Raw genomic sequence first — 19,686 nt, 5'->3', positions numbered from 1 at the left:
CACACACACACACACACACACACACACACACACACACACACACACAGAGAGCATATGAGTGCTAAGTTTATATGAGCTTATAAACACCCCCCCCACACACATATATACATAGATCGAATAATTCAAGAACACATAATATTGCCCCTTTGTATTCTTATATTTTGATTACAAATGGCTACAAAGGACTTACTTGGCTCCAGTTCATAGCTCTACAGATTTAACTAAATAAAACTATAGGATTACAGAACAAGATAGATAATCATAATCTTTCAAATGTGCCACTCAACAGTGGGCTGTAACTGAGAAAATTCAAATATTGGTGTAACTGTGTCAAAGAAGCCTTATATTTAGCTGCAACACTTAACATTCAAGAGCATTTAGAAATACAGCCAAGTATACAGATTCCAGATGCACAAAATGGGAAATAATATTGTGATTTCAGGCTTCATTGAACTGGAGTGAAGCTGAACCAAACTACAGTTAAACAAAAGCCTACAGAGAAAATGGGCAAGAATACATTGTTTTGGCCTCCTTAGGAACCAATCCTGTGAGGTGCTGAGAAGCTTCAGCCTTTGTTTACAACAGGGGTGTTGAATATATGGCCCATGCACTGGATCTGGCCTGTGGAGCCCTAGCGCACAACCTGAAGTGCTGCCTGTGGGTCTCCAACTGGTCCAGCACACTGCATGGTAAAGTTTGTCTGGTGTGGGCTGCACACAGTGCAGGGCCAGTCTAGGTTGTGTTGCATGCAACCTGTGCTGGACTGGCCCTGTACTCTGGATACAGGACTGGTCCAGACTGGGCTCACAGACTGGCCACTTGCCTGATCCAGCACCCCAAACTGGTTTGGTATGGGTGTTACAACTAGCATATGCCCTTGGACCAGCCCTGTATGCTGTGTGGCCCATGGGGCTGGAGATGGAATGCTCTACATCAGTGGGCACCAACCAGCAGATCACAATCCACCGGTAGATCGCGGAGCCTCTCACAGTACATCTCAGAGCCTCTTGGAGTCTTGATCCAAGGGTGGGGTGGGAGGGCTGAGTGCCTGCATGCCTGCACGTCCATGCCCCAAGCCAGCAGGTCAGTCTGTGGGGGAGGGAAGGGGTGGGGGCTAGTTCAGGCCTCCATGGTGCGGGACAGTGTTGCAGAGGCAGGAGCAGGGGTAAGTTGAGTGGGGACCTGGTTTAGTGGGACTTACCTGCTGGGGAAGCACATCCCCAAATAATTTTTTTTTCCCTCTGTCTCGATCTGCCCTGCCTTCCCTTCCCACAGACTTACCTGCTGGGTGGCGGGTTGGCAGTGATGATAGGTCTTGGGGTGCTTTTAAATGCCAAAGATGATCTCCTACTTAAAAAGTTAGGAGATCACTGCTCTACATGCAGTACATGGGACTGAGTTGGGGGCATGTGTAGTGCCATGCCACACTGGCATGCTGGATTCAGGGCTGGCCTAAATTGGGCCTATAGATCAGCCCTGCATACCAGATCCAGCATGCAGGCCTGGGTTGGCACAGGTGCCACAGGTACCATGTGCCTCAGACTGCCACTGTGTCCTGCATGTAGCTCATGCTTCAGACCATCCTCACACGTCATGTGCCACACATAGGGCTGGGGTCAGGGCCAGAGATGGTGGGTGCTGCATGTGGTGCACAGGGCTGGAGCTGGCATATGTGTTGGACCTGGTCCAGGGTACACACTGCATGCAGATCCCACACTGGATTATCCCTGCAGCTTGATCTGGCATGTGAGACCAGTCTATGGGCTCAGTCAGGCCAGCAGACTAGCCCTGTGTTCCTCATCCAGCCTGTGAGACCACGTAAGTGTTAAATCCCTGGTTTACAAGGTAAATGTTTGTAATAGGTGTTATGCACACCAAAATGACACCCAACACGTCTCGGGAGTTCTACTATATCACCCATTTCCTTTGCTTGTGTTCCCATGGTGCACACTGCTTACAGTCAATCTGGTGACCTCACAGTGTAGATGAGGAGAATCTCTGAAGCCAAGGCCAAACACCCGGATCCTGCTGCAATCAGAAATTCGTATATCGCAGAGTCCCCTGTTCTCTAAGTCTGTGATTTCTAAAGCGTGATCTGAAAGGGTGAGATAAATATAATATTTTAGAGCACAAAACTTCATATTGTATTTAGGCCAATTTTATTAGATTGTTCTTGCTGTTCCCCTAGGTTTTTTTTAACTAACTTCCCTAGTGTTTATGGCTCACATACCTGGTCTGTCTTCTTTTAAATTTCATTTACAAAGGATGCAGTCATATAGAGCAGCATCAACAATCATCATAGAAGAAGATCAACCTTTGCCAGGATAATAATCCAAATGAGTGTAAAGTACAACATGGGAAGAGATGTTTCCTTTCAAAGGAACTATATCTGCCATAATACTGACATAACTCACAGGGATGTTGTGCTTGTGAGGGTTAAGTCATTAATCAGAGGAACTCAGCTCTGCAGCTAGTCAGCACAAGGGCCATGCACCATTTAAGTTTCACTTAAACCCTGTTTTGAAGGATTAAATGGGACTTAAGTGATGTATAGTCCTTTGCTGTCCCTCTGCCCAAGGTTGAATTTCAACCATTAATGTTTGTAAAGTGCTTTATGATTCTCAAGCGGGTGGCATGACATAAATACTAAGTGGTATTGATATGTTTTCCGTATGCTATGATATAATCATCACCCAAGGAAGCACAGGAGAGGAATGTTTAAATCTTTACATACTGAGTTAAATGTTCACCTGACTAAGGATATGAGCAAGCAAACAAGTTACTAGGAGGTAAACAAGGGTGTGGCTTTATAGTATGGCAGTGTCTCTACCAGTGTGGATGCTTTTAATCCCTGGTACATGAAAGCTTCTCTGTAGTAGTTTATTCCTCTTTCATTTAAGGGGAAAGGAGACTAAATTATTGTGTATTATTTTAGGTATCTATAATGTAATGTGCCTATTGCTGTCATATCTGGGCACCATTGTGAGGATCAGAATGCAATTGTCCCAAATGCTAAATTGTATCCAGGAGGCTGAAGTTAATACCTCTTTCTTTGCAAACAAAAATACAATGCAATGGATCTTTGTATCAAGTTAGTTACTAATAGTTCCCATCAACATACTATTTTAGTAGTTGTCTTACTTCTATCATGACTGGAAGAAAAGTTATAGTTTTTCATTTCTTCAGTGAGATTAACAGATTTTGCTCCCCCTCTATGTGGTTTCTCCCCCTCTATGAGGTGCTGGTCAGGCCGCAGCTGGAGTACTGTGTCCAGTTCTGGGCACCGCACTTCAAGAAGGACATGGAGATCCTGGAGAGGGTCCAGAGGAGGGTCACTCGTATGGTTGAGGGCCTCCGTGGCCAGCCTTATGAGGAGAGGCTGAGGGACCTGAATTTCTTCAGTCACCGCAAGAGGAGACTGAGGGGGGATCTTGTGGCTGCCTACAGCCTTATCAGGGGCCAGCAGCAGGGACTCGGGGAAAGTCTGTTCACCAGGGCCCCCCTTGGAGTCACCAGGAACAATGGCCACAAGCTGAGGGAGGATAGGTTTAAGTTAGATATTAGGAAGAACTACTGCACTGTAAGGGTGGCCAGAGCCTGGAACAGGCTTTGCAGAGAGGTGGTGCTCTCACCTTCCCTGGAGATCTTCAAGAGGAGACTGGATAGGCACCTGGCTGGGGTCTTATGACCCCTGCCACCCCCAGTGCTCCTTCCTGCCCATGGCAGGGGGTCGGACTCGATGATCTGTCTAGGTCCCTTCTAACTCATTGATTCTATGAGTCTATGATTCTAAGGGTAGAAGACATTATTATATACACCTAATCTGACATGCAGCATACCACAGACTGTAGAATTCATTGTACTGACTGTTGCAGCAAATTCATAATTTTGGTTTAGTTGCAGCACCGTCAGCAACACCTTATTGCCTAACACTATAATGGGACATTAGTTCAGTTCTGATTTAGAGGGCAAAGTGCAACCAGCTGAATTGGCAATAAAACCTCCTACAGTATCTGGCTTTTTTAGGGGTCTGCCATCTAAGCACTGTCTATGTTTAATGCTGCTTAAATTTTGTGATCCCAGAAGGTTACAATCCAAAGCAATATAGTTGCATGCCACTTACTTTCCTTTGTGGAGGGGAGGGGAGGGGAGGTGGGGAAGGCAAAAGAACATAATGCAAATGTAGGAAATTGTAAAAGGCGTCTCCCGTGCTTTTGAAATGCTTTTATGCATTCTGGTTCAAGATTTTATTGCAGCAGTATTAATGGCACTGTTGGGCACAAAAGCTATATTTACTAAAAGACAAACAGTTTACAGCTTATCAGCATTCACTGGTTATTTGAGTAGTCCTGTAATGTACAAAACTATTAGTCAGATGTAGTGAACAGTTTTGATAAATTGATTTCTTTTGTAGTTAGTGCATAAAAGTAAAAAATGCTTCATTATGCTTTTCATGAGATTTTAATAGTCACACCCACTAGTGCTGTTGTAGCTAAGATTGCATTAGCTTTATTATAACCTTTTCAGATTTTCAAGTCTTTACAATTAAAAAAAAATCATATAACCTGGAAAGAAATCAAAGACAGGAATGGATGTGCAAAGCTTTCTTCTTCACAGAGGCCATGTTCACAGTGTCCCTAAAAGCAGGCTTGTTTGCAGTATAGCCATCTGTGCCCTTTTTATATGGGTTTTATCACATCCGATTATGCATCTAAACAACATTGGGTGTGTTGGATAACAGCAAAAGATATTCTGCCACAGTGGAATCCAGAGTGACTTATACCATCAGTCTAGTATATAGTATTTGCTTTATGCCTAGGTGTTTTTACCCTTTTCACAATTTCATCAAATTGGTTTAAATCCAGGGAAAATATTTATCATATATTTTAGGAAATCATCTCCCAAGGCTTGTAATGCAATGGGTTAGAGCAGGGTAAACATGGGATAGTTTTGGTGATAATTTTGTAGAAAAAACATTGACCTGTGGTTTTCCTGCCATCCCTCACCTGAGGAAGAAAGTCAGATTTGATTTTTTTTCTATCAGCTCCCTCTGGGAGCACTTCCAGATGCACAAGTTCAGCTGCTGGGCAGAAGGACCTTATTTTTCCCTTACTGGTCCACACCAGTCAACTGAAAGCTAGGTAGCAAAATCTCTGGTGGAAGCCTCATGCAGAACTTTTCACTAGGAGCCTTTTGGGGACCAAAATAGAAAGGGAAGGTAAGAGGGAGAGTGGGGCAAATGGTCATTTTAATAATGTGTTATGGCTGATGTTGTCAGAAAGGGGTGCCTAAAGTTTAGACATGAGATCCAACCAAATTGGCCTGATTTACAAAATCACTCATTTCTCATATGTTTCTGGAAAATCAGGCAAGTTTCTTTGGGTAGATGTGGTATCTTTTATTAGACCAGTTGCATGGGCAACTGGTGCCTCCTGAGTCAGGGGGGCATGTGGCCCCCCCCCAGCTACCAGTCAGTGACCAGGAAGGGGAGATCCCGCCACGGCTAACTGTGCTGACCCAGAAGCATGAGCAGTACTCCTTGAAGTGCCAATGGCACTTCTCCTGGTGCCCTCACTCCCTGGCTGGTGATCACAGGGGGGGCACTGGCACTTCCACCTGCCCCCCCTGCCTGTTGCCTAACTGGGGAGCACTGCCTGTCAGGGGGTGCACCAGTGCTCTCAGGGGGTGCATGTGCACCCCTGTGCACCCCCTACATGTCACCACTGACCAACTGAGTAGTATGAAAAAAGGTCTTTGCAAGCTTTTGGGTGCAGTCACCCTTCTTCAGGCATAGGGTATCTTTGCTGTTCTGAGACTCCAAGGAACAAAAGAAGCTTAAAGTCTGACTGGATGTCACTGAAAATGTAAATAGATAGAAATTAGGGAAATGTAAGATAGAAAAGGGAAGCAGGGGGGAAATGAGGGGGAAAAAAGCCAAAGGTAAGTAAGGGAGGCTCTATTGTAGTACTTTTTTCAAGTTAGAAAAGAGGCTTCCTGTGAAAAAGTAAATAGCTGGAAATTAGGAAGACAAAGGGTAGAAAAGGAGATGATGGGAGGAAGAGGGGAAAAAGAGAAGTGTAAAAGGTTAGGTCTGGCAGGTACCTGGTGAATCACATGTCTGGCAGGTTGTAATGTGTCATAAATCCAATGTCTATACTGAGTCCATGAGTTTTTGTATCCAGTAGATTTATGAAGTGAGGTTCATAGACTCATCTACAAAAGGTATTTTGTAAGTTCCCTTTGAGGATTAGAACTGAGAGATTGAAGAGAGAGTGATTGTCTTGTAAGAAGTGTGACCCCACAGGTAATCAGGTATTCTTGTCTTTGATAGATTTTTGCTGTGTAACCATGGAACCCTAGTGTTAGAAATATCAGGTTTCATCGAATCCATCCTAAAACTGCTCATCACCCAAAGACTGAATTTTATCTAAGATACAACAGACTTCCTGAAAAAACTCAGAAACATAGACCACCTTCCTAGCAATACCCTACTAGCCACCATGGATGTCACTAGCTTATACACCAACATACCACACCAGGATGGCATCCAAGACTGCCTTACATATCTATAAGAGCAAGATTACAAGTCAGAGTACAGACCTTAGAGTATAGACCTCACGGTATCACTGAACTCATATACTTCATCCTGACACACAACTTCAGTTTCAACAATCAACACTTCCTTCAGATAACTATGGGCACCAAAAATGGACCCACAAAATGCCAACCTTTTTATGGCCCACCTGGAAGAAGACTTCCTCAAGAACTGCATCATCAAACCCATGCTATACCTGAGCTACATAGATGACATCTTCATCATTTGGATCAAAACCCTCCAGTCTCTGATTGATTTCCTCTAAATATTCAATAATCATCACTCCTCCATCAGACTATCATTTGAATACTCTAGCACCAGCATTTCCTTTTTGGACACCATGATCAATATGCAAAATGGTAAAATACAAGCCACTATATACAAGAAACCCACAGACCAACATACATATCTACATAGAACCAGCAATCACCCTAAACACACCAAGAAAGCTGTAATTTATAGCCAAGCTCTCCAATACCACCAAATTTGCACTGAGGAGAATGCCTGTAATAACCACCTCACAAATCTCAAAAGGGCCTTCACCTATCACTCCTCTAGAGCAAGAGTATATTTTAGAAAGAGCCACCCAGATACCATGCGAAGATTTGCTACAGTACAAAAAGAAAATTCCCACAAATAGTACACCATTAGTTATGACATACCATCCTTCCTTGCAACCTACATGGAAAATCCTCAAACAATTGCAACCCATACTAGAAGAATATCCAATTCTTAAAGAGACCTTTTCAGAACAACCCATTGCAGCCTTTAAACAAGCACCAAACCTCGTTAACCAGAAGCAAACTTTCTATGATCCAAACCACACCGAATGGATCCAGACCATGCCAGGACAACAAATGCAAAACCTGCCAACATACCTCCATCACCCCCACTATACACCCCAAAACTGAACCATCACCATTCCTGGATCTTATACCTGCACCTCCAGAAATGTTGTATATCTCATCCAGTGCACCAAATGCCCTGATGGAAAATATGTAGAAGAAACCAAACAACAACTGTGCACCAGAATGAACACACACTGAAAATCTATCAAAGACAAGAATATCCAATTACCTGTGGAAGCACACTTCTCACAGACAATCACTCCCCCTCCAATCTCTTAGTTTTAATCCTCAAAGGGAACTTACAAAACACCTTCCGTAGACGAGCCTACGAACTTCACTTCATAAATCCAATGGATACAAAAAATCATGGACTCAGTTTAGACATTGGATTTATGACACATTACAACCTGTCTGACATCTGATTCACCAGGTACCTGCCAGACTTGACCTTTTATACTTTGCCCCCTCCCCCTTTTTGCCCCTCCCCTCCTTTTCTACCCTTTGTCTTCCTGATTTCCAGCTATTTACCTTTTTCACAGGCAGCCTCTTTTCTACCTTGGAAAAGTACTGCAGTAGAGTCTTCCTTACTTACCTTTGGCTCCCCCCCTCATTTCCCCCCTCCACCCCTTTTCTATCATTTGTTTGCCTAATTTCCACCTATATACATACATTCTTACTGACATCCTGTCAGACTTTTAGCTTCTTTCATTCTTTGAAGTCGCAAAACAGCAAAGACTCCCTATGCCTGAAGAAGGGTAATTGCACATGAAAGCTTGCAAAGAACTTTTTTCCAACTACTTAGTTGGTCTAATAAAAGATATCACATTTACCCAAAGAACCTTGCCTGCCTATGTCCTTAGACCAACACAGTTACAACCAAAAACTGGAATCAGGCCACTTCTCTACAGACCTGAAAATTTAGGAGTCTCATTTGGGCAGCAGTGTAGCTAAAGTCATTGACTGAGGCATGAGCCCCAGGTACCCAGTTTGGGGAGTGAGGAGGTATAAAAAATGCAGGTGTCACCACCACCAGCAGCACAGTGACTTATGCTGCTTCATGTGCTGCTGCTGCCCATGGTGCAGATGCATCCAGGCGTGACTGTATTTCAGACCCATTTTTCAGAACAGTGATCTGTTTGGATGATAACGTTTCACAGTGACAAAACCAAAATATAACAAGATTGGATGCAATTCAAACTCTTCCCCCCCAGGATTTTGGTTAATAGTGTGCTATTAGTTTTACTATGATAAAGACAAGGTAAAGACAACTGAATTCCCCCTCCCACCACCATTTCTCCCAAGTCCAAACTGCTTCAGAAACAATGTGTGTATGTATATACGGCTGTAAGGCCACTTGTAGGGCAGGATAGAAGGCCAATCTGTTCATGTACATATGCTGCATATTGGTTGATGTACAGGAAATTTTAGAAAAATTGGGCAAATCCTTATTCTTAAAAAAAGTATCATAGGTTTTGCAGGAGAGAGCAATTTGGATTAGAAAATGTCATGGGCACGATTTACATATTTTAGGTTGCAAAGGATGAAGTATGAAGGCAAACATGTTTGGTTTGGAATCTCTGCTTTCTACAGAAACAGACTTCTCTTAGAAAGCAGTGAGCATTCCCACCTTCAGCTGTTTTCCTCTTGAATAGGCTTCCATAGTAGACTATACAGAAAAAATGCTAAATTTATAGTTCCTAACATTTCAAGCAGAGCAAATTCCTTCTGTGTGTATTTACATGAAGTTTCAGTGCATGGGCTACATAATGGACTTTAAAGAAAACTATCCAAAGACATATTTCAGAAGGATTTTAGAGATAGTTGTTATGGTCCATTATGTAAATAATATGAATAAATCTGGCTTAAAAATATACTGATTATAGTTGAATCAAAATCAAGGATTTTGTAAAAGTAAGCCTGTTCCAGTCTTGAGGAAGAATAGGCATGGATCTACATTTGGTCTGTACATTTGACTAAAATATTTCATAATGCAAATCAACAATCCTTTGTAGTATTTGCACCCTACACAATACAGCTTTGGGCTAGTGCCTCAGAACCTAAAATTGAAATTGACTGGAAGCTGATTCAAGTAAACAAAAGGAAATTGACTACCCTATTTTTCTTTGTAAAAAGTGGGAGAAAAATAAATAAGCAGCATAAGTAATGAAAAACAATTTAGGAGGCTGATCCTGCAGCTGAAAATGGGTGCATCTCAGTTGAGGTGAAAAATCCACATTAATATTATGATGTATTATTTATAAAACATGGCATTTAGTAGTTTAAAATGTATCAATGTACTTGTCTCTTTCATGCATAGTGTTTAAGATAATAGTGTATTATTACCCAATTATAGAAAGTGTTATTCTGGCTACTGAGGACTTAAGCTTAGACCTATTTTGAATCGCATTTCTAGGAAAAAAAGTATTGGCAAGTGTATGCTGACTGCTGGTATTTCTTGAATATCAGGGTCCAGAATGCCCTACTAGATGACAGCTGTTTCACAGAGTACAATCTTCTAAATGGTAAGTATAACAAACTAGTCAGAGTCTGTTTTGTGTTATCCATCCCCCCTACCCTCTGCCTTAATTGTTTGATCTTAAATAATATGTGTCTGTGAGTCCCCACACTGCAGTCCCTGGCTCTTTAGTTCAAGCTGCTTTTTGTCTTTGGCATCCTCCAAGATAGTGGTAGTCATATAAACACACATTTGTGATCTGTGGACTGAGTTTTGACAATGAGTGGTGCAACCTTCCTAACACTGGTGCCTGAGTATTGGTTCAAGTGTGTATCTAAACAGTACTGTCCTATATGATTCTTGAAAGCAATAATGAAAGGAAACATACTAATATCCTAATTCTGTAAGTACTTACGTATGTGTGTATAAACAGCCATTGGTATTACTCCATTCCTGTATGTTGGGCCCTCTTTACAGGGCCTGAATAAAAGCTTGGTATGGCTTTTATGTTTTGCATCAGTGGTGGACCAATAGGGCTGAATATCGCATGCACATCAAATCTTCTGAAGCACCCCAGAGCTGGATGGTCACCAATGAAGCTGATCTGTGCTCATCCTCAGAGCTTGCACTCAGACCTGCTGGAGACCTGAGAGTTTGAAAGCAGTGCCTGGGGTTGAACTGAGAGGTGGCTCATGGGTTAACTTCTAGTTCCAGAGTACATCAGTGAACTCAGATGGGTGGGGCGTGCTTAGCTCATCACTCAGTGGAACCTGCCACTGACACCAAATAGTTAAGCCCACAAAGTCAGTAGTTCCTGGGATTAGGCTCATGGGACACCTATACACATGCTTAAACCTGCTCTGATGCATTTTAGTTAGAATGCATTGGAGAATACTCGATTAACTAAGTCTGCTGGAGTACGCTAATTAGCATGCTTCAGCAGCCTCGGTGTCATAGATTCATAGATTCATAGATGTAGGATTGGAAGGGACCTAAGTAGATCATCAAGTCTGACCCCCTGCCCTGGGCAGGAGAGAGTACTAGACTCATATGACCCTAGCTAGGTAACTGTCAAGCCTCTTCTTAAAGACCCCCAAGGTAGAAGCCAGCACCACTTCGCTTGGAAGTTGGTTCCAGATCCTAGCTGCTCTGACTGTTGAAGTAGTGCCTTCTAATGTCCAGTTTGAACCTACTCTCAGACAACTTATTCCTTGTTACTTCGGGAGGTGCGCAGGTGAACAGGGTCTCTCCCATTCCCTCCCAGTCCTCCCTGGTAAGTTTGTAGATGGCCACCAGGTCCCCTCTCAGCCTTCTCTTATGCAGGCTAAACAGGTTCAGGTCCCATAGCCTCTCCTTATAGGGTCTGCCCTGTTGTCCCTGGATCATACGAGTGGCCCTCCTCTGGACCCTCTCCATGCTGGCCACATCTCTCCTAAAGTGTGGCACCCAGAACTGGACACAGTACTCCAACTGTGGCCTGACCAGTGTTGCATAGAGGAAGAGGATCACCTCCTTGCCCCTACTTGTGATGCATCTGTGGATACATGACAAGGTGCGGTTGCCCTTATTGATCGTGTCCTCACATTGACGGCCCATGTTCATTTTGGAATCGATAATGACTCCAAGATCTCTTTCTGCCACTGTGCTTTTGAGAAGGGAGTTCCCCAGCCTATAGGCATGCTTCTGGTTCTTACTGCCCAAGTCCAGTATCCTGCACTTGTCAGTACTGAATCCCATCCTATTCTTATTCACCCACCCCTGTAACCTGTCCAGGTCCAGATGTATCCTGTCCCTCCCTTCTAGCGTGCCCAACCTCACCCCAGATCTTGGTGTCATCAGTGAATTTAAACAGGGTGCTGTTCACCCCCTCATCCGAGTCACTAATAAAGAGATTAAACAGTGCGGGCCCAAGGACCGAACACTGGGGGACCCCACTGCCCACATCCCTACAGGTCGAATACGACCCATCCATCACCACTCTCTGGGTGTGGCCCATCAGCCAATTTGTGACCCATCTGACTGTAGGCATAAATGCCACAGTCACCTAGCTTTTTAATGAGAATGGGGTGGGAGACAGTGTCAAAGGCCTTCCAGAAGTCCAGAAAGACTATATCCACCGTGACAATGATTTTGTGACCTGATCGTAGAAGGCAATCAGGTTGGTCTGACAGGACCTGCCCCTAATGAACTGATGTTGGTTGCCCCTGAGCATTTTCCTCCCTGCTGTTCCTTCCCAGATGTGCTCCTGGATAATCTTCTCAAACAGCTTCCCCAGGATTGAAGTAAGACTAACGGGCCTATAGTTGCCCGGGTCCTTCCTCCTCCATTTTTTGAAAATGGGGACCACATTGGCCCTCTTCCAGTCATCTGGCACCTGGCCAGAGCACCACGAGTGCTCATAAAGCCATGCTAGGGGCCCCTTGATAGCCCCTGCCAATTCCCTCAGCACTCTGGGGTGGAGAGCATATGGACCTGCTGATTTGAACATGTCCAGCCCCTCCAGAAGTTCCCTAACTCAGTACTTCCTGACCCTAGGCCTGTCAGAGTCTCTCCTGAGTCCATCCTGAATCTCAGTGGGGGAGTCCTGGTCCCTGCACAAAAAATGGAGGCAAAGAAATTGTTAAAAAGGTCTGCCTTTTCCTCTGGTGCAACCACCAGATTGCCAAGCATATCCCGCAGGGGCCCACATTACCCAGTGCTTTCTCCATACTCCCTATGTATTGAAAAAGGAACTTTTTGTTGTCCTTGATCCTTGGTGCTAGCCCTAGTTCCATATCTGCCTTAGGTTTCCTAACAGCCCTGCTACAAGCCTAAGCGATGGAGGTATACTCCTCTTTGATGATAGCCCCTCCCTTCCACTGGGTATATGCCTCTTTTTTTGGCTTTCAGGCATTCCTGAATGCCTTTGGTGAGCCAGGGGGGCTTTTGAGCACTCTTTCCCCCTTTGATTCTCATTGGGACTGTCGCCCCTTGTGCTTGGAGGATCATCTCCTTAAGGAATGATCACTCATCTTGGACACCCAGTTCCCCAACTCTCCAGGACCCCAGTGCCTCTCCTACCAATCTCCTCAACTCATTGAAGTTGACCCTCTTGAAGTCAAGGGCTATTGCCTTACTGCAGGCCCTTGACACCCTGCGCTGTATGGTGATTTCCAGTAGGCAATGATCACTGTAACCCAGGTGGTCAAGAACCTGGAGTTCCCTCACCAGGTCATCGTCTGTGGCCAGAACCAGGTCCAGGATGGCATTCCCCCTGGTGGGACTGTGCACCTCCTGGGTTAAGTGGAGGTCCTGTATCTCAGCAAGGAACTTTCATGAATGGTCTGACCTGGCTGACTGCTCCTCCCAGCAGATGTCGTCCCAGCAGATGTCATGTGTATTCAATGTCCCTGCACTTCAAAATAGCGGTGGGAGTGCTTTAACTAAAGCTTATCAAATGGGCTTTAGTTAAAGCACCCCCACTGCCATTTTGAAGCATGGGACACTGAATGCACAAGACATTGTGGGTGCTTTAATTAGCAGGTCCTAAGAGCCACTCTAATTAAAGTGCATGCCCCCGCCCCTCCCCCACCCCACTGGAGCACATATAAAGATGGTACCTGACTTCAGGCACGTACTAGTTTTACTGAACACAAAGAGTTAATAAAATGTACTCATAGGATGCATCTACATGTCACCCTACAGATGCACTATGGTGACATAGTGATCACATGCATCTTCATATCACCAGCAGCTACTTCGCTGTAGTGGCGCGCTCCCCTGTTTTAGTGCACTGCTGCAGTGAAATAGCAGCTAAAAATAACCATGCGCCATGCATACAGAGCAGTAGGGGCAATTACTACACCGTGCTTTAGTATTTATAAAAGAAAGTACTAAAGCACAGCACAGTAACAACGTTGCCATAGGGCAAAGTGCCCATAAAATACATAAAATTATTCACATGCATGCATGTTTGCTAGATCAGTGCCTACATGTCCATGCTATAGCAGGATTAATTGTCTTCTGCAATTTAGTAGGTGAATGTTTCTTTTTTTTCTGTTTGCTAATTATCTATAAAACAAGCTTTCATTATTATGAATGTGCTAGTTATTCAAAATTGTTTGAACAGGAATTTGGTGCTTTCAGTTCATGAACTAATAGTAGGAGACTTCTATTGACAATTTTGTGTTTGTTTTCTTATTTTGCTTTCAGTTTTACAAGATTTAAGCTTGCAACTTCCTGCAGAGCTTGCACACAGCAGGGTACAAAGTTGTAGGCTTACATCTGAATGTTTAACTGCAGTCAGTTTAAACCATATCTCTCATCCCTTAAAGTTTTGTAGCTGTTGTTTCTATATATTTCAGAAAAATGGTGTTAGCTACATGTTTCACTGAACTGTTTTCACCGCTTTGCATTAAAGCAAATAAACTAATCAGCAGAAAAGATTAATCTCCCTGATCTGATTTGCAGGGAACAGTATGGATCACTGAGCATGCAACCTTCCATGTCCCTTATCATCAGGATTTGATATCCTTTTAAAATTCGGTTTCTATTGACTTTGTAACTATCAAGCTAATAGCTCCACTCTAAGCCAGCCAGGTTTGTGCTTTGGATGGAAAAGAACTGGGAGTTAAAACAATAGATTTAGGGTGGTATTGATGTTTATCTTTTCAGATGTGTGTGTTACGTCAGGGCTATAAAAAAGTAAACTAAAAATTGCTATGGAACGAAAAGAGACTCCAAAACAAAATCAGGCTTGTTAACCCTTTAGATTCACTTCCAATGCTTTTTCAAGGAAATGCATCTCTCCCCTTGAACTAGAAGCTATCAGAGGCCATCAAAATATAACAATGGCAGGTTTAGTTGGGTTCAGAAGTGTTTTGGTTTAGTTTTTCATGTTTGTGCGTTGGGGATTATGTGCATTATGCAGTGGTTTTCCTAGTTATTCATTTGTGGCCTTTATTTGCCTAGAATTTGTTCATTACTAAAACAGCTAAAGCAAAAGTTTCTAAAGCAACTAAGCATTATTTTCAAATATGATATGAAAATATTACCCTTATAACTCCCAAGCCTGGGTTTATACATGCTAAGCTTTATTTGATTATGTTAATTCTGAATGCTGTTATTCCCTTTGTTTTCAAGCCTAGAAGACTATCTTTGCATAGGTGTTTAGGACCACTACTCATGATGCATAGTGTGCAATTTTATTTGGGTAAGAGATCCTACTGATGGTACCAAATCCCTTCAAATGAATCAAGTTCTATGAATAAGAGTTCACAGGAATATTCCTTTTTAGTTATGTTTGTGGGAGTTGGGCATATAGTTCATTTTATAGATTAGTGTGAAAAAACAGAATTCAGTTTGCAATTAATATTCATACACCAACATTTTATAATATAACTGAAAAATGCTGAATAACTGAACAATCACCCAACTTTCAGGATTTTCTGCAGCATTTGATATGTATTCTCATATTTATCCCACCTATGTTTTCCAACATACTAATGTAAAGTAGGAAAAAATAGATATTATGAATCTCCAAATAAAGGTTTCTATTTACAGGCTTTAGACAGCCTCATCTGCAAAATATGGTTACCTAAATGCACCTTCCCTCATTTCTTTTTGAAGGTACTAGTACCATTTTGAAGGAAATAAGTAAGAATGTATTTATAGTACACTTAAGCTCTACCAAAAAAGCTCTGGTGCCACTGGAATAGCAAGGGCATATTAAACAGTGCTATACTATATGTGAAATCTGCGTATGGTGCTCCTGGGATTGCAGAAATCACCTGTGAAAGCAAGTGAATGCGATGGAATAAGAAGTACACTCCTAGTACATAAACATCTTTGTTTCACTTTGTCCCACTGATTATGGAAGGATCTGGGATCCAGTCCACTCATAGGAATTTTTCAAAAAAGCCCTAATCAGCCAAACAAGAACAAAATCAGAATGTTTGAATAAAAAAATAGAATTGACAATGAGAAACAGTAACAAGAAAAAAAGGGGATATTTTTAAGAAACAAGGTCTGAGTTTCCCTCATATATGCTTGTGTGGATCGGGAGTAATTCCATCAGAGACAGTTTATTCCACTGGCTCCAGCATTAAAAATCGAAAGGTTTGAAAAAACCAATAATGCCTATTTAAATTTTACAGTTGCTTATCGCAGCAGTGCCAAAGATACAGTTTGCAGGCCAGATCCGGCTTATGAAGCCCTATCATCAAGCAGCATGCAGAGCATGCCAGATGGCCCCATGCGGTGCCTGCTCCAGCCCCTCTGGGTCTGCGTTCCGCACAGAGCCTGCTCCAATGAGCATCAGCTCCATGGTGTGTCCCAGACTGGCAGCCACTATGTGTAGCATGACTTTCAAGTGGCAGAGCAGCTGCTGTATATCGCACAGCCCTGCAGTCCCTAAGCAGCCTCCACATACAACAGGGCTTTAGAGCAGCTGGAGCACATGGCATCTACTCCAGCTGCTCCAGGATACCTGCTGAGTCCAGCATATGGGGCTGGTACCTTTGTCACTCGTCTGACCTGCGGATGGGTTTTACACCCCTGGTTTATAGAAATAACTGTGTTTTGCCAAAACAAGTTAAAGTAGTAGTTACTGTGATGTCCACTTTAGCACGTCAGCATTTCTTTAAGAACTTTTGCTGAGATTGGTATAATTTTTCCAATTAAAAATATGTTGCAATCCATGCATTGGAATATAAAGCAATATCCAAAATAGCCCCAAGAAGAAGAATTTAAATTCCGCTTTAAGAATACTCACTTAATGTATGTGAGGCAAATTAAATAGATGCTCTGTAATACCAAAAAAGTAAACATAATTAAAGCCAGCCCTGTCTTATAAAGTATTATATTTTGTTTACCACTACTCACATGGCCATTAAATCAATGATAAAATGGATCTTGTTATGGGAGACCTAAAATCCACCATGTTTCCTTGTATGGGGTGCTAATTTATTCCTCCGGTTCCCCATTGATATCAGTGGCAGTGGACACGTCTATACAAGACGCTACTGTGCGGTCGTTACTGCACATTTATTTAGTACTTGTATTAGCAAGCACTAAATAAATGTGCAGTAACTGGAGTTACTTTGCAGCAGTACCTGCAAACATCTTTTAAGTGATGCTACTGTTCAGTAGCCTAATACTGCACAGTAGCATATTAGCACTGTCAATGATATAACGCGCTACCGCACAGTACAGGCATACCTCGGAGATATTGTGGGTTCGGTTCCAGACCACCGCAATAAAGTGAATATCGCAATAAAGCGAGTCACATGAATTTTTTGGTTTCCCAGTGCATATAAAAGTTATGTTTACACTATACTGTAGTCTATTAAGTGTGCAATAGCATTATGTCTAAAAAAACAATGTACATACCTTAATTAAAAAAAACTTTATTGCTAAAAAATGCTAACCATCATCTGAGCCTTCAGCGAGTTGTAATCTTTTTTGCTGGTGGAGGGTCTTGCCTCAATTTGTAAAAAACGCAATATCTGCAAAGCGCAATGAAGTGAAGTGCAATAAAACGAGGTATACCTGTATTATGTAGCTACTGCACAGTCAGCATCTCGTGTAGAAGTGCTCAGTGTAGAATAAAGTGCTACTCAACATGAAGATGGTCCCACTATCGGGTTCAGAGACAGATTAAGCTTCATCCATGGCTACTATCTTCATATATTAAATAAAAACCAAGTTTAAAAGATGAACTACTTTTCCACGGACAGGTTTGGTGCATGTTCTAACTGGACATAGTCTAATTTATGCATGGCAAACGTCCATCGTCCCAGCGCACCATAATAGCCCATGCTGAATGATCTATCATGCTTACAGAATGCATATTACATGTGCCAAAAAGTATGTATTTACTTGGCAGACTAATATCCCTTAAATAATCATTACAGCCCAGCACAAACTGGAAATTAGTTAAGACCATTGAGCTGATAGGAGTGAAAGAACCATATATATTTCAAAGTCACATTTTAAGCTCTTATAAAGAACATTTCAAGTGTGGATATCTGTTTTAAGAAAAAGAACACTGAGAACCTCAGAACATCTATATTTTACCTTTTAATATTCCCCTCCTGTTTTTTTTCTTCTAAAAATGGATGTGTAGCATAAACATGACAGGTTTAACTTTGATTGCCCACACAATTCAGAGCATTACATCTTTTACACATATGATAGGCCTTAGGTGTGAGAAAGGCTTAAGGAAATCTCTCATATGCTGTCTGTTCTACAGGAATATGAGAAACATTCACTTCAAAGTTCTCCAGTTTTGCAGCTTTAATAACTCAGCCATACGGTGTTATTTAATATAGTTTTTGTTTTTAATTAATATTCTCTAATTACTGCTGCAGGAAGAGAACAGGACTCAGTCCAAACCAGTATGATAAAATTCAAAATGGTCACTATAATTATTTTAAAATAACAGAGTGTAAATCATGTAACTTCTATTACAAATGGCTACAAGGGACTTACTTGGCTCCAGTTCATAGCTCTACAAATTTAACTGAATCCAAATAGCCTCTTAATAGGAATTCTGAAATCAAGAGACATATTCATTAATATGAAAATGATATATCCCTAAGTATGGTAGGATAACATTAGTGTCTTGTCTTCCTGTAATGTGTTTTATTAACTTTGTTTTCTTTTACTTTGGTGGCTGGATTTTTTTTTCCTAGAACATTCTACATATGAATTGAAATTAACGTTCAGAACTCTTAAAGTGTCATTACCTCAGTGAAACTAATTTGTCCTTATTATTCCTCATTACCTTTTATTTTGTAATTGCATATCAGAGTTTTAAACAAGCTGCATATAATATCCCACTATGTGTGCTTTACTGGTTATGAATTTTTTTTATAGCCAACATGGTCAATGTATACAAATTGTAGGCACCAACCTGATTTGTTAACCATGGTAATTGGATTCTCCATTTAATTACAGGTGGTAATGACATTTTAAGCACCTTATACAGGTGTTGGGAGTTTTTATGAAATGTGAAGCAACATTAAGAAAGTCTAAGCTCCTGGAACATTGCCAAATTTCAGAGGTGCCTTTCAACTCCAAATTGCAGTTTTCATTTGAGGATAATTATACCTCTGGCCACCTGGACAGCTTCTTGTTGAAATCAAACAGTGCACAAGGAAGAAGCCTATCTGCAAGCAGCACTTCAGCTCTTGTGTATTTAATTATGATTTCATTCTAAATTATTTGAAATGTGTTATATTCTGATTCCTAAAATACATTACATGCAGACCTTCTTTCCTGTACCTTTTGGGGCTATTTATTCCTAGTGTCAGAAATACATTGTCAGGTATTGGCATGCCAGATGGGGTTCGGGTGAACATGGAAGAGAAGAGACATTTCAATGTGCTGATGGCCTTTCTTTCCTAGTTGTGGCAATTTTAAGGCATGCATGTTAATTCTGGTTTGAGAAGATTATACTGTGCTTTGTTTATGTAGAAAGAAACATCCAGAACAAGGAGTATCCCCTGTCCGGTTACTCACACAATCTTCTCCTTTGGTAATGTTTTCTTATGGATGGAATTTAAAAATGATCTAAACAGGACTTCACGGGCGCATCCACACATGCAAGCATGTGCTCTTGCAGCAGCTCAGATAGAAGCAGTGCAAATTTGAGCTCATGCCTTTTGCCTCAGTACACGAGCCTGGACATGCACTTTGGTGTGGGGCAAATTGTGCCACTTGGGGTAAAATAACCCTGCCTGGCTCCTCGTGGATCTGCAGCCAGGGGGAGCTAAAGCCTGGGGCCAGCACCTGTGCTGTCCCTAGCA

At 42.1% G+C, this 19,686-nt stretch overlaps 1 protein-coding gene across 1 annotated transcript in view; it reads right to left on the bottom strand.

Annotated features, from left to right (window-relative positions):
• LOC109301348 (von Willebrand factor D and EGF domain-containing protein-like) overlaps nucleotides 1-19,686 on the bottom strand; it is a 451,201-nt gene that overhangs the window by 164,858 nt on the left and 266,657 nt on the right. Inside the window, exon 13 of the mRNA XM_019522467.1 lies at nucleotides 1,959-2,095. Within this exon, the coding sequence (XP_019378012.1) occupies nucleotides 1,959-2,095 (137 nt within the window). The remainder of the gene's footprint in view (nucleotides 1-1,958; nucleotides 2,096-19,686) is intronic.

The sequence above is a fragment of the Gavialis gangeticus genome, unplaced genomic scaffold (genome assembly GCF_001723915.1).
Source record: "Gavialis gangeticus isolate Ggan-Ray unplaced genomic scaffold, GavGan_comp1, whole genome shotgun sequence".
NCBI classification, from domain to species: Eukaryota; Metazoa; Chordata; order Crocodylia; family Gavialidae; genus Gavialis; species Gavialis gangeticus.
This window is presented reverse-complemented; position numbering and strand designations above follow the sequence as displayed.